General features: G+C 35.2%; 1 protein-coding gene across 9 annotated transcripts in view; it reads left to right on the top strand.

Moving 5' to 3' along the window:
* NFIB (nuclear factor I/B) overlaps window positions 1-15,762 on the top strand; it is a 334,278-nt gene that overhangs the window by 260,816 nt on the left and 57,700 nt on the right. For all 9 annotated transcript variants that reach the window (XM_011990845.1, XM_011990840.1, XM_011990847.1 and 6 more), the window contains 3 exons: window positions 1,011-1,079; window positions 6,624-6,744; window positions 8,982-9,100. In XM_011990845.1, the coding sequence (XP_011846235.1) occupies window positions 1,011-1,079; window positions 6,624-6,744; window positions 8,982-9,100 (309 nt within the window). The remainder of the gene's footprint in view (window positions 1-1,010; window positions 1,080-6,623; window positions 6,745-8,981; window positions 9,101-15,762) is intronic.

Genomic DNA, 15,762 nt, shown 5'->3' with positions numbered 1-15,762 from the left:
TTGCCAGTTCTTGGAATCTAGTTTTGTTTGTTTGTTTCTCAGAAGTATTTCAATTCTGAGGATTTTCAAACTTATTCTCTCCCTGGGACAGAAGCAATTAGGCTATAACCTCCCCCCATAAGGTATTCCCTCCCTCCTTACACACACTCATTACACTTCCTTAACATAAATGAGAATGGGGTGGACTGGGTGCAGGGTTACTGCTGTTTGTGGGAGTTCTTGTCTCTGGTTTTGGACATAGTTAGACCAGCTAATAAGCAGGCTCCATGGCCACTGTGCCCTCTGTCCAGGTGTGACTTAAGGGTCATGTGGCATTCCCAGAGGCCTAGATTCACCACCATTTGCCAGAAAAAGTGTCTGATTCTTGAAATAAAAGGAGTCCAGTGGAATAGTAGCAAGGGTGAGGAAAGCAGTGAAATCATGCAACATATATTAAAGATGCCCAGAAATAGGTCAATGCAAAGTTCTGTATTTGCTGTATATACAAGTTCTGCTTTTTATGTTATTAGTGACCCTGGAACAAGGGTGGGGGTGCTGGTAATAGCAGCTCTCTTTTCTTTAATCAGAGAAGGTTTTACAAAAGAACAGTGGTTTTAAGAGATCTTTGACGTTATTCCAGCAAGGTGCTAATTGTGGTTGTGGTTTCCTTTTCCTTTCTTTCATTTTTCACTTTAGTCTACCAGGTGCTACTGAGTCAAAAGCATTCACTGAGAGCCCACAGACCATTCTGTATGCATGGGCTATGGCAAATCAAACCGCATCAATAACCCTGTACTTTTACAAAGGGAAGAAAAAGTTTTCCTAAGAGATTATTTGGTATCTAAACTTTTTATTTTTGTTTAAACAAACCTAATTTGCATTCATAAGAGTTATTTTTTAAAGTCTGTATTGTAAGCATATTTGGTTTTTGTTCAAACCTTTGGCTTTAAAACACTTAAATTCTAGTGCATAATCATTTATTTTTGCTGTCTGCTTATGTTGATCATTTTTCCTTTAATGTTTATTTTTAGGATACCTTGAGGATAGTTTTGTAAAATCTGGAGTCTTCAATGTATCAGAACTTGTAAGAGTATCCAGAAGTAAGTAAATTGTTTTCTTACTACTTAAGCATGCAATATGATTTAAAATACTTTATATTTTGAACCTTAAATATAGTATAAAAAGTGACCACGTATTAGGAACATTTGAATTTTAAAATCTTAAAACTTTTGATGAAATAATAACTGAATATATTTTGCTTGATTTTCTAAAATGTTTGCATTGAAATCATCAAAACTTTTTGTTGTACAAAAATAATTTTGTTTTTTTTCTGATTGCCATGTTATTGGTATTCATTTAATTCACTGTTCTCTGCATGACCATAGATGGCCATTTATACCAAAGGAAGTGTGATTAATTAAATGTACTCTATGTTGTTATGATAACCCACATAAGTTTCCTGTAGATAAGTGCTTTTTCATTTTACTAACATTTTGGTGGGGGTTGGAGATGTACAGGATATACACACTAACGTGCAGAGTGTAGAGGGATGCAGAAATTAACTTTGCAGATTGTAGTTGGATATAGATAGAAAGCATTGTTATCCAAAACAATGTCCAATTGTTTTAACTGGCCACTTCACCTGAGACACCATTCTTGGCAGGTTGGATCAGATTTTTCTAGGGTAAGCTCACCTGGCAGGGTACCTAAGCAAAGGAGATGTTACCTTGATTAACTCTTTTACTTATTACTAGCATGTACAAACATATCCAAGATGCAGATCTGTATGTACTAATTATGTTAAAGGAGATGACTCCTTTCGTCATACTCTCTTCACTGATTTAGCTTATTTATGTGACTTTGAAGGATATAGTTTCACCTGATATTTTGATAGAATGCATCACACTTTGGAATGATGTTATTCAAATGATGTAGTCACACTCTGAAACTTGCCTAAGTTGTGTTTCTCATTTGGGTCAAATTTAGAGGTCATGAATAAGAATTATGATGATCCAGAAAGAACAGAGTAAGCGAGTTACTGAGGATAAGAATAAGCAGTGTTTTAAAGTCTTGTTATTCAGTAAAGGAATCTCCAAGCTATCACTGACTGGCTTTTGAACCATAGTTCCTCAAATAGCTCACATTTCTAAAGTGAACAGTGCAAATAGCATGTATAGCAGGGAGTGATATACATGAACGTTTAAAACCGTAAGTAGTTTATCCTTTCTGGTATAATTCTGGAGTAGATAAATATATGCCCAAAAGACTTCTCTCATGGGTCTTTTTACTTGGTGACAGTGTAGGAGAAGAAACACAAATATCCTGTATTCCGGTAGCCCCAGGGTATGTATTCGATGGGCAAGGAGATTGTCCAGGGCAATGTGCCTTAATGTGTTTTTCCAGATGAATATGTGATATCCAAAGGTATCCAACATTTGAAAGTTTTCATTGTTAATTTGGGAAGAAATATGCCTGACTTATCTGTAGCACTTTGTAGCATCAGGTAAGACAGGGGATACCTGAAGGGGTGTGTGTGTTTTCCCCACACTGTTCTTTAGCAGAAAGTCTTATGCTGCTACAGTTAGGAGGCTTATGAAATTATTTTCTTAAATTCGTACTTCTCTGAGTTCAAGTTCAGTGGTGTATTTTCATCCTTCTTAGGAGAAGGGCAGTAGAGTCAGCTGTCAGAAAATATTTATTTAGTACCTCATTATAGGTAATGCTATGCTAAGGACTGTCAAAGGAGAACTACATTAGAACCTTCAAAAGCCCAGACAGATATTTTGAAAAATCTGAATTTCAAACATTAAAGATGAAAATTATCTTTCTAGAACAGTTTAAAACCAAGGTAAATTTAATATACTTCATTCATTCATTCTTAACTTATAAAGTCATATCCTGGAGATTTTTAGGTTATTTGTTATAACAAACATTACTGATTTGTAATTAGCACATTAATTATCTATATTCATTAGATAATTTATTCAGCAAACATTTATTTTCTCCTCCATATGTAAATAGGTGTCTCTGAAAGGCCTGATAAGTTATCCTCCTAAGTGTTTTAATATAGCCACATCATAATCTTTGTTTACACAATTAAACTTCATTATTTATGAAATAAAGGCTTGCTAAGTAAACATAAACTTCAGCACAATACTTATGTGTGTATCACAAAGTCTGACTTCTTGAGGGTTTACAGTATTCTAGTGTTTTCAGTCCTCTAGAGTTTTACAATCTTACGACCCACTGATGTGTATGTTGACTTTAGCTAATGAAGCTATTCAGCATTAGGATAGTGAGCTCTCTGTTGAATGATATTATCTCCATCTTAAAAGTTGATTTAGGATCAGCTTTTGGAGTGAGGAGAACAATAAAGGAGATTAAAGGTTGGCCTCTAACCCTTAGAATCTGAGGTTCTTTGGTGCTTCATTTCTAAGAGGATATTGGCAACCTCTTAAACATGATTTGCAGCTTTCAGCCTTCTTGTAGCTCCCTGGGAGAGGCGCTAACACTGATCTTTGCATCTGATGTAAGTTCTTCCAGAGGCTCTTAAACAGGAATATCTGACTGAGACTTGCTGTTCTCACACACTCTCTTTGTCATTAAATAATTTCCATGTGTGTTGTTTTAGTGCTTTGGCCATGTTTATTGTTAATCTACTTTCCTTTCTGTAATCTCCCATTTAGTGTCACAATACATACTAAATTTTTACAGTGCTCATGCATAAATCTGTAGACAAATTATTTTATTGCTATCTTTACAAAATTAAAACATAGTATGTGTACATATTTATGGAATCCATGTGATCTTTGGATCCATGCATACAATGTATAATGATTAAATCAGGCTATTTAGGATATCTGTCATCTGAAACATTTGTCATTTCTTCATGTTGGGAATGTTTCAAATCTTCTTTTCTTGCTATTTTGAAATATGTGGTATATTGTTAACTATAGTCACCCTGCTGTGCTATCAAATATTGCAAATTATTCTTTCTATCTATCACAACTGTATGTTTTTACCCATTAACCAATCTCTCTTCATCTCCCCACCTCCCCACCCTCCCCCACCTCTGACAACCCCTTCCATGAGATCAACTTTTTAAGCTCCCATGTATGAGTGAGAACATGCTGTATTTGTCGTTTTTATTGCTGTCTTGACACTCTGGAGTAATCCTTCTGGAACAAAATTTAGAAAAAAACAAAATTTCTGAAGATTTTAAAATTATCATTTACTACAAATTACATCTAGTTGATTTATGGGTAAGCAAATTACGTTAACCATGGAGCCATATGTATTCAATAGAAACTATAAATCTTTGCCTAAATATTGTATGAGCTTAATAAATTGAAAATAGTTTATATAAGGGAGAACCTCTAAGTTTCCTGTTAGTAACTCAGGTCTATGATTGTATCCATTACTGTGATGGGAAGCCAGACAGATTGTTTACTTCAATTGAGCCCCTGAAATACCTCCTTCTAGCATGTACCCCACTTCCAGTGTCATATAGAACATGCTTCTAATAATAAATGATAAAACATGTGGTTACTGTGGGATTTCTTACCTCACTTTTTTTTAACCTTTGTTGTGCCTCAAGCCACAACAGACATAGCTACATTTTAGCTGTCCAAATAATTCAAGCCATCAGGCATAGTTACTCATTGGATACAAATATTTTCCGTGTAAAGGATGTTACAGTGTATTATATAATATGAACAATCTATCAGAAGACCAATAGATACTCCAGAAGTTTGGAGCTGATACGAATCATGTATATACTGATGTATTTAAGTTTTAGTCAGGAAAGAGAGCTGTTCCTTTTGTGTTCCTTGGTCACTTCTCTGTGATAAAGCTTGTACCTCCTAATTTACTTTCTTAAAAATATTTTAAGTTAATCTTAGCCTGCCTAATATTAAAATACAATTCAAAGGATAGTGAACACATTTAGAATATTCATTAAAAATGATGGGTAAGAAAAATTCCATAAAAATCTGCAGTCTCTTTGGAATTTTATACTCAACTTGAGGCAATTGGGAGGGAGGAGGCGATTAAGTAGACCACGTATGCTTAGAGTGAATCTCAGGGGCTCTAGAATTTTGTTGCAAAGCCCCAGAGTGCACTTTCATTTGAGCTTTTGAAGGGCTGATTAAGACAGGTAAAGAAATAGAAACTATTCTTAAGCAGTTCTTTGACACCGACCTGCCTGGTCTCCACTTTGCACATTGTCTCTACCTATGATTTTACTTCTGCAGCAGTCCCTGTTTAGAATGACCTTCCTCTAATCTCTTACTCATTCTCCAAAGTCCAGTGCCAGCCATGGCTTTTCACAGACTTCTTGGACAATTCATGCTGCTATTGGATTATTTTTCCCTTGAAATTCGACAGCACTTTTGGATCATGTCATTAATTTGGACAGTTTCATTTTCATGTGTTTTGGTATTTGTATGTTTCGCATGAATGTTTTACTTACCCAGCTTGTTGCCCAATATTTTTATTAAGGGCAATATTTGAGACTATTTTGTACCCATTGCAGCCAACACCTGCCAGCAATGGACACAGTCCATAATTTGTTGAATGAACATATTTTCAGCAGACAGGTTCATTTATACCTCTTCCTCTGCTTTTAACAAGTTTGAACTGTTCATCTTTGCTAACCATTCGAGTCTACCAAGGAGGAAGTTTGGAGGAGAAAGCAAAGAAGGAAGGGAACTCACAATCGTTGAGCACCTGTTATACATACACTAGGCTCTTATCACTACCTGTTTCATGTCATCCTCAAAATAATCATACGTGTCAGGTTGTTATTACTCCCATTTTACAGTTAGGAAACTAGGGCACATAGCTTATAAGTACAGAGGGAGTTTAAACTAAAAGGCTATTTATCTCTCAAGACTCTGCTGATTCTAACACAATATGCTGCCTCACAGATTTGTTCACGATATCTAAAATTAAATTAAACAAATTTGAACAGATGTAATTATACAAAATATCATGAGATATTTTGATAAAGACATACAATGCATAATAATCACATCAGGGTAAATGGGGTATCCATCACCTGAAGCATTTATCCTTTGTCTTACAAACCAAAAATTATTATTCTATAATAATATCAACATTACTATTTGAGTGGATTAGAAGTCGTGATATTAATAATTATTATTATATTCTAACTAGGAGGCTGTGAAAAATAATTTTTGCTATTTTTTTGGTGAAACGGTTCTATGTTTATTTGACAATTATTTGATTTTTGAGAGCCTAAGTAGTGCAAAGCAGCTTGTTTGGTGTTGCTGAGTGATAGGACTCATATATTCTGTTTTCTCCAAGGCGTTTGTAGCTAGCAGAGTGACAGATGTAATGTCAGCTAATATAAAGGAGTGAGTAAAGAAGGTTGAGGAATAGGATTAGGGAAATTGGTAACCAATAATTATAATCTGATTGCCTCAAATGTCCAAGCTTGAACGTTGCTAAGGTAAGCAAGTTTTCAAGTCCTATCCAGGTTGTATGGTGGGTATTAGAGGCTTAAGGTGAAGAAAGTTCTCTCTATCTTTGACCAGAGGCATGGAAGATTCTTGATTATTGCATTTGAATAGAGGTCAGAAATAAGAATGTCATTCCCAATGCTTCTTTGTCTTATTCCTCAGCACCCATCACCCAGGGAACTGGAGTCAACTTCCCAATTGGAGAAATCCCAAGCCAACCATACTATCATGACATGAACTCGGGGGTCAATCTTCAGAGGTCGCTGTCTTCTCCTCCAAGCAGGTAACTGAAAGAAGGGCTGCTCATATTCTCAGTTGATACACACATAGGTCGGTAGGTGGATGATAGGCAGATAGATAGGTAGGTAAGTAAAGAGAGATGGGAAATAATTTTTGCTGGTAGTACACAGATTTTTAATCTTTCCTGGTTAAATTTATTTGGCTGGTACAAATTAAATGTAATTGTTTTACACAGCAGTTTTAAAAATCTTTTTCAGGGGGACAGGTAACTAGGAAAATATATTAATATGATTTTTGTCCTGTTGTAGGAAATACTAAAATGCTGCAAGTTAACAAAATATTTCGATGACTTTAAAAATGATGTTGCTGTGGCAGTGATATCTGGTTTATAACTGATTCCTGGTAACTTTTATCCAAATATTACATCTAAGCTTAGGATAATGAAACATAAAAAATAAAATGTGTCATTTACCTAGCCTTAAAATTAAAGACCACAGTTTGCCAAGTTCTTCAATTAGCTGATTTTTTTGACTAATTTAATTAACACTCTGTTACCAATGAAAATATTACCTTCCCTGAGATTTGGTTTAACCAGTCTATGTTGGGGGTCAGCTAGAGAGAGTTCTCTTTGCTTTTGACTTCTCTGTTAACATTCTCATTTTTTTTACTGATCTCATTGTAATTGTCAGTCAGGGTAAATAGAGATTACAGATGTATTGTTTTTTTTTTTTTTAATTTGAGCTAGGTCTTCGAGACCCATCTCATTCCTAGAGCATTAAATATATGTGTAATTAAATGCAACAGCATACATGAATTCTAGAGCAAAACACTCATTTTACAATGTGAACTTTTTAAAAACAAAAGCATACCTGTGTATTTATTTTCCTAAACTATTGTCGGTAGTGAAAGTTCATTGAATTTGAATTAATTAGGGACTGGGCATATTTGTATGTTTATAAACTAAGATCAATTTTATATCAGTTCTTGTTAAACCATTTTCATATAGTTAAATTATGTAGCAAGATAATTTGGTTTATTATCATTAAAATAGTCTCTGACATATCAAAGTCTTAAAAATGCTTTGGTTTTTCTAAATTTAAAATGTGAGTAGTAATTTTTAAATTTTATCTGCTAAGTCAGTATGTTGTCAACACAGATCTTTCTTCATAACTACATTATATAAGATACTGTCTTTCAGAATAAGCAAGGTTTAAAAAACATTTCTCTCTTACTTCCTTATGCATATAATTTGTTCCCCATTTTAAGTTTTTCAAACAAATTTTCTGCTGACTCATAGATGAGAGAATTAGATTTAAAAGAGAGTTAAAATGTAAGGTCTAACTTTGGATACTTTGGTAAGAAACTAAGCTTAGCATGGATAGAAATTGCCATCTTCTACATCATGTTAATACTCTGAGAATTGTGAGTCAAATATTAATCATGAGTATCTACAAATGTACTCAGACATACATATACATGATTCAAGGGCTTGGAAGCACAGTGCAGTGGAAAGAGCGCACCTCTGGAAGTCAGACATCCTTACCTTATGTCTGACTGCTTCCATTCACTTGCCCTGGACAATCCACTGAGTCTCTCCAAATGTGTCTCCCCATTTGTAAAAACAAGGGGATTGGTTTATGAATATGATTTTTGAGGTCAGTTTCAATGCTGGAATCCTATAACATTATGGTTATGATTGCTGCAAAAAGCTAATTTTGAAGATTTTTTAAAAGGTTTTGCCAGATAGGTGTGAATAAGATTTTTTTTATTTAATTAAAGAAGAAATATTCACTGGGCACAGTGACTCACATCTGGATTCCCGGTACTTTGGAAGGCCCAGGCAGGAGGATCACTTGAACCTAGGAGTTCAAGACCAGCCTGGACAACTCCCTCTCTACAAACAAATTTTTAAATTTGCAAGGCTTGGTGGCATGTGTATGTGTTTCTAACTATTTGGGAGGCTGTGGTAGGAGGATCGCTTGAGCCCAGGAGCTTGAGGCTGCAGTGAGTTGTGGTCATGCAACTGCACTCCAGCCTGGACAACAGAGTGAGACCCTATCTCAAAAACAAACAAAAAAAGAAAAAATTCACATTTATAGTCATAATTTCATAATTATCTGCTTTATAGGATATTGGTGGGGGCGTATGTAAGTATTCTGAGATACTATTGCTTGTGCTTTTGAAAATTTTCACAGTAAGGATCTTCTCAGATCATTTACTTTCAAATGTACACATCTTCCCAGAAATCCCATTAATATAACTATTGCCATATTTTAACAGCAAAAGACCCAAAACTATATCCATAGATGAAAATATGGAACCAAGTCCTACAGGAGACTTTTACCCCTCTCCCAATTCACCAGCTGCTGGAAGTCGAACATGGCATGAAAGAGATCAAGGTGAGTAATAAGGAGATGCCTCTAGAGAGATGAGTAAAATGTTGGCTCGTTTCTTAAGTTTCGTTTAGTCAAAATTTCATAATTAAACCAATATGGATTATATATTGTTTTCATCAAATGATTCCTGTAGAATTATTTTTGAGATAATATATTAGTCAAATGTCAAAGTTAATTTATCCAAAATCTTATTTTTACATGTTTCATTGGGCTTTTCTTCAGACAAAATGATATTTTAGAACCCTCAATTATGTATGTGACTGATTATGGTCTGTCTACATTTGTTGGTTGGAGTACAGCAGAACCACAAACTGTGATTCAATTAGATCCGCCTGCTCCTCTCTATGGGGCCTTGCAGGGAGCCAAACTTTAAGCAGTTTGCAAGTGCCAGGAACTGAAAGTTGTCATTTAAAGGAACCTGCAGTTCCTTTTGGAAGTAGGTAGACCATATACAATAAAGAAAAGTGTAATGTAAGATACACTGTGTCAGAGTCAATCTAGCTATGCTTTCTAGATAACACTGTGACCCAGTTCTAGGGTAGCTTTGCGGATAAGTATAACTTTAAGAAATGGGTATTGAGACCCAGAAGGATTGAGACTTAGCTCTTCTTAAAGTCTGTCGGATTTAGTATATTTCATCACACATATCCATACTTTCCCCCACAATCAGAGGGAGATTATTAAGCATGGAAATAGAAAAATTAGCTAACGGCTGTTTTTGTTGGTATATAAGCATGTGTGCAAGTAAGATCTTATGTCAGCCGCATAAACATGTATTTTTAAATTGTCTTTTAAATATAATTCTGCATTAAAAAAAATCTAGCCTGGGCAATGTGGCAAGACCCTATCTCTACAAAAAAATACAAAACATTAGCCAGGCATAGTGGTGTGCGCCTGTAGTACCAGCTATTCAGGAGGCTGAGGTGGGAGGATCAGTTGAGCCTGGGAAGCAGAGGCTGGAGTAAGTGTGATCGCACCACTGGACTCTAGCCTGGGTAACAGAGTGAGACCCTGTCTCAAAGAAAAAAAAAATCGAAAAGAAAGGAATAATGGTTTTCAGCCCAAGACTTGGGTATGTATTGGTGAGGGTTGGGGTACTCTGTTGAGTACTCTTAGGAGACACATAACTCTGGGCCTTAACAGTTAAGGCGAAAGTCAGTTCCTTATTCAGTGCTCCTTTTTTGGTGCTCAAATTTTTAATACCCGAGTGCCAAGGGGTTTAAAGAAGAATGAAAAATCTTCATGGAGACATTGAACTTTGAGTCAAGTGTACCTCCTTTAGCACAACTGAATCAAAGCTCAATTCCTAAATCTCACCTAAATCTCCTTGAGATTTTAACTAATAAAGAAGTGAGAGGCTGAAGGGGGTGGCAGTGGGAACTGAGACAAAAGCATAGCCATGTGTTAGGTGGGGAGGCAAATTTGAGAATGGCTGTGTGTGCCATGTGGCTGGACACGGTTCACATGGAGGAAAATAATGGAGATGACAAGGGTCATTTTATGCAAGGATTTGAAACTCAACTGGAGAGAGTTTGACTGTGAGACCCCCCCTCAGAGGGAATTTTGTCTCTGAGACTGTCCTCATGAGAGACCCCACCAAATCTATTTTTCAGGCAGTAGGCAAAATCATCTTTATAAAACATAAATAACAGCATATGACTCCCCTACTTCAGATCCTCTAGTCACTTCCCACTGCTCTCAGGAAAAAATGGGAATTTTCTCGTATGACCAACAGGCCTGGCCTGTGACTGCCACCATAGCCTTGGCAGGTGACATTCTGCTTTCCCTTACTTGCACTTGAGCCCACTGCTTTATTTAAAGTTGGGAATTCAACACCCACAACCTTTCTATAAGTTATGACCTCTGGAATGCTCTTCTAACTCTTTATCTGGCAAACTCTTTGTCATCCTTCAGAGCCCAGCTTAAATTGAGAAATTTCAATCTAAATTCTGTCTTCTAGTTTTCTCTGTCAACACCCAGTACTGTTCTTTCACTGTACTCATAATATGTAATCATATGGCTATTTATGGGATTAGTTGTCTAAATCTGTCTACACTGTGAAAGCAGGGACCTTATCTATTTTGACTACTACTGTAACCACCACTTAACACACACTTGGTGCATAGTAGGAGTACAATAAATAGTTGTATAAATGAACCATTGATAGGCAGAACACCAGTCTTATTAGTGAAGGCAAGATATAATAGAGACTTTTACCAGAGTTGCAGAAATGAAACGAAAAACAAAACCCTCAACCCTTAATATTTTATTGCTTGTTTTACTGACATTGTCAGCTTATTCTAAACAAAGCCATAGTTTCCCTGTCAGAAAATTCTTCTGGAAAAGATTCTAATGGTAATAACTTTGTGAATGTGTGGGAATGGATGTGTTATTCAGAAGTGTAGGTGTTCTTTATTATAGTGAGTGTCACTTTGTAAGAATTGATTCCTCTTTAAGCCTATTGAATAAAGCCAATCTCAAATCATATTATAAAACATTTTTGAAAAGTAGAAGGGAAACTGTCATTCTTTTTCTTTGTAAAATCATTGTATTGTCTTGGTGATTTTCTTTTGTCAAGATGACTAGACTTATTGGAGGAGTCTGTAAAGGCATATTATATTAAGGGTAAGGAAGAATATTTCATTCTCAAGTGTGCTTTTTAAACACATACACACACACACACACACACACACACACACTCTCTCTGTCACTTTAATTCTGAAGACCCTGAAGACTTTGTAATGTGCACAATAAGCCATTGTGGGAAGAAGACTCAACTACAATGAAGAAATGCAGGCAATACAGTACTATCTTTATAAATTTGCTAAGCCCAATGCAGTCCTTTTGTTCTTAGAAAATTGCTTTTTAAAAATTTGCAAAATACAATGCCCAATGGTTGTTCTTGTCCATCTTCTAATGTTCTTTAGACACACTTGCCTGTGATGGAGGGAGTTGTCTAAAGCACATATTGAGTGCCACTCCAATCATTGTAATAGCTTTGACATGTCTTATATTTATAATATTTTCTCCTACAAAGCCCTGCACTAATTGATACTCAATAACTATTTATTGGTTGATTAAAATATGCTTGTGTTTAAAATGGGTAGAAATGCTTAAAATTTACTATTAATTATTTCCTGGGTATGCCTTATTCTGTTAGTGTTAAATTTGCATTGAAATCTATTCTTGACATAGCCCTTAGCAAAATTGATTTATTAAATATGAGAATCAAAGATAACAAAATTATGGACAATATGTGGCATTTTACTTTCCCTTTCAATCTGAAATACCAACCTAAACCATTGAGATTTATTCTGAGTAGGCAAAAATAAAGGATATAATATGACCAAATTATTACATGTATTCTGTTCTTAAATCAGGCAAAATATTAATACAAAATCTAGGTTTATGTAGTGATATGTTCATGCAATTTTAGTAACTTAATGAAAAAGTATTTTGATTTTAGCATATTACAATGATAAATTAATTATGTCCTTGTGTCATTTCTTCAAAACAAAAAATTACAACTTTCTGATTATAAGAGAATTGTAACTTATACTTTTGCAAATATAGACATGAATAGTTTAAAACTAAACATAATTTAATAGTGTTAAACATTTGGTAGGGGGCTATATAATTTGCTTCTCCTGATGAATAGTGATGAAAATTAAATTTGTCAGCATCTATATTATGTAATATTTATATTTTTACTTCGTATTATTTTATACGTACAGAAGGAAATGAAAAGGAAAATAATACTGAGTCACTAGCAAAGGGGTATCCAACAACTGTTATATTTCTTTCCTATGTTCCAGAATATTTCTCCTTGCTTAGTCTCTTCTGTAAATCCTGGTCTTAAACTTCTAACTGCTTCTCTGTCTATTAAAAACTTTATTTTTTGGATATTGTTTTTCTTCATTTAAGATTTTAATGATTAGTGAATCGAACCAGATTAGTTTATCAACAGGCAAGTTGAACGTTTCTTTTATTCTAGTACTTCCTCCATAAAAAATTCCATTAAGATCTTGTCTTTCTTAATTTTTTTTCCATCTGAGTCAATTCAGAGACTCGATTCCTAGTTGATGTACTTTTTTTGAAATTTTTCTTTAGAGCAATCTTTTGTAACTTTTGATATAAGAGGAAAAATAAGAGATAGGTCACAGTTTTTCCTCTAATTCAAGTTACTGTGATGAGACTAAAATCAGTTGTATTCCAATGCTCAGTGTGTTAGTCCATTTTCACCCTGCTGATAAAGATATACTTGAGACTGGGCAATTTACAAAAGGAAGAGGTTTACTGGACTTACAGTTCCACATGACTGGGGAGGCCTCACAATCATGGTGGAAGGAAGAGCAAGTCATGTCTTTTATGGATGGCGGCAGGCAAAGAGAGAGCTTGTGCAGGGAACTCCTGTTTTTAAAACAATCGGATCTTGTGAGACTCATTCACTGTCATGAGAACAGCACAGGAAAGATCTGCCCCCACATATCAGTCTCCTCCCACAAGGCTCCTCCCATGTCACGTGGGAATTGTGGGAGTTACAACACAAGATGAGATTTAGGTGGGGACATAGCTGAACCGTATCACTCAGTAATTTAACAGACAAATAAATAGTATGCTTGAACATTGAAAACAGTTCTTTATAAGGTCAGTTTGCCACCGCCATTCTGATAGTCACTAATTTATCTAAGTCTGAATATAAAACTTCTAAAACATATAATAGACATTTAGTGAGAAAAAATATGATATGGTAAATATATTTGCAGTATGAAGCTGGGGATTTCTAAATGGAAATTTGAACAGCTTTTCAGCCAGATGAGTATTTAAACAACCTGTAATCTTAGATAAAATATAAATTCAAAAAGACTTTATGCAGTAAAATGTTATTAATTTCTACATGTATGGGATTTGAGATAATTTGGTTCAATGAACGGTTTGTCAAATGTCTGTTATATTGGAGGAATTTTTGCAGGCATTGGGCACACAAATAAATTAAATTTCCAGCCCTTGACCTCCCGAATGGAAAAATAACTTACTATTTAGAAAAAAACGGGGACTAAAATAAATAAGATTATGAGAGGACCGACTCCATGCTTTAGAGCTAGCTTAGTTTTAAGCACGACGAGCAGTAAATCTTTATATAAAATCAATAAAGTGGCATGTTGGCAAAAACTACCACTACCTAGTATATTGGCATATTATTACAATTTGGAAAGTAGTTTGAAAAATTAAACTGGACTCTGAAGCTATATTTAGGCATTGTGTTCTGGTATCTTAGGTACTAAAAAATAAAAATACGAATTTTTATAAAAATCTCCAGTTCTGTTATATAAATGTCTTCTCAGTTAAGTCTTTCTGAAGTTTTAATTTCTTTCCAAGTCCTAGAGATTTATTTTTGATTAATTTTGAAAATATTCTCATTAGTAAGGTAGTCTTAACTGTTGTGCTAAATTTTGATTTTCACATTCTAGAGTTCTATAAGGATATAGTGTTAAATATCAAATGCTTTAAGCCAAAGGGCCCAAGGGAACACTGGGGGCTAGAGAGTAAAAATGCCAATTTAGCATTATGTGCTCAATCAGGAAATAAATAACAGTAAATAAGAGTGTGATAGCATACTGACAGAACCAGAATCCGAGGCCAGCATTTCTGTTTTTTCTCGCTCTGTTGCCTAGGCTGGAGTGCAGTGGCACGATCATGGCTCACCATAGCCTTGACCTCCCAGGTTCAAGTGATCCTCCCACCTTAGCTTCCCAAGTAGCTGGGACTACAGGCACTTGCCACCATGCCCAGCTAATTTTTAAATTTTGTGTAGAGCTGGGGTCTCACTATGTTGACCACGCTGTTCTGGAACTCCTATCTGGACCTCCCAAAGTGATGGGATTACAGGCGTGAGCCACCACACCAGGCCCCCCAGCATTTCCTACTGTGAGTTTAGGAATGTGAAAAGATATGCGACATACAAAAGAGTGTTCAGCTAAATTTGGAAAATTTTCTTGTAATGAAAATTTCAGCTATTTTCATTCATAAATGAATGTACAGAATATTTAATATACTACTGTGTGCTGTGAACATCCAGGAGTGGCTCTTGACTGAACATGTTTATTAAGTTTGTGACTTCAGAACCTTTTATTTCTATCAAAGAATCCATAGGGGGCATTAATCCTAGGCTCAAACTTTGGAACACAGTGCTCTAGCCCAAACCACAGTCTGACAAATGATATAATCTCAAGATTTCTCTAGAGCTGTGGGAGCTGAGTGAATAAGCAGCTTTACATAAATGGTTGAATAACTGCTATCTGGGAATCATTAACATTAAATGAAGTCCTAGAAAATGGCAGTGCAGACAGCTTAGTAACCATACTGGAAGAACTTTTTAAGTTCCATTTGGGGACCAAATAGAACACCAACAATTCCTTACATTCCTGCAGTTTGTATCACAAGGATGAAATAGCAAATATTCAAATATCAAAGTTTTGAACCAGAAAAAAAGAGAGCTACAAATGCTTTTCATGGATGAATGTGAAGGAGAGCTGGTTTAGGTTTGATGTTCAAGCCCAAATTTTAAGTTTCTTTGTTTAGCTTCTTTTTATGGAAAATATTGAAAGTGAAGAACTCTAAGTGAATTTCCAGATACTACCCTGACATTGGAAAGCAAACTTCAA

The sequence above is a fragment of the Mandrillus leucophaeus genome, unplaced genomic scaffold, assembly GCF_000951045.1.
Source record: "Mandrillus leucophaeus isolate KB7577 unplaced genomic scaffold, Mleu.le_1.0 Scaffold384, whole genome shotgun sequence".
NCBI classification, from domain to species: Eukaryota; Metazoa; Chordata; class Mammalia; order Primates; family Cercopithecidae; genus Mandrillus; species Mandrillus leucophaeus.
The sequence above is the reverse complement of the archived record's forward strand: the minus strand, read 5'-3'. Positions and strand labels throughout refer to the sequence as shown.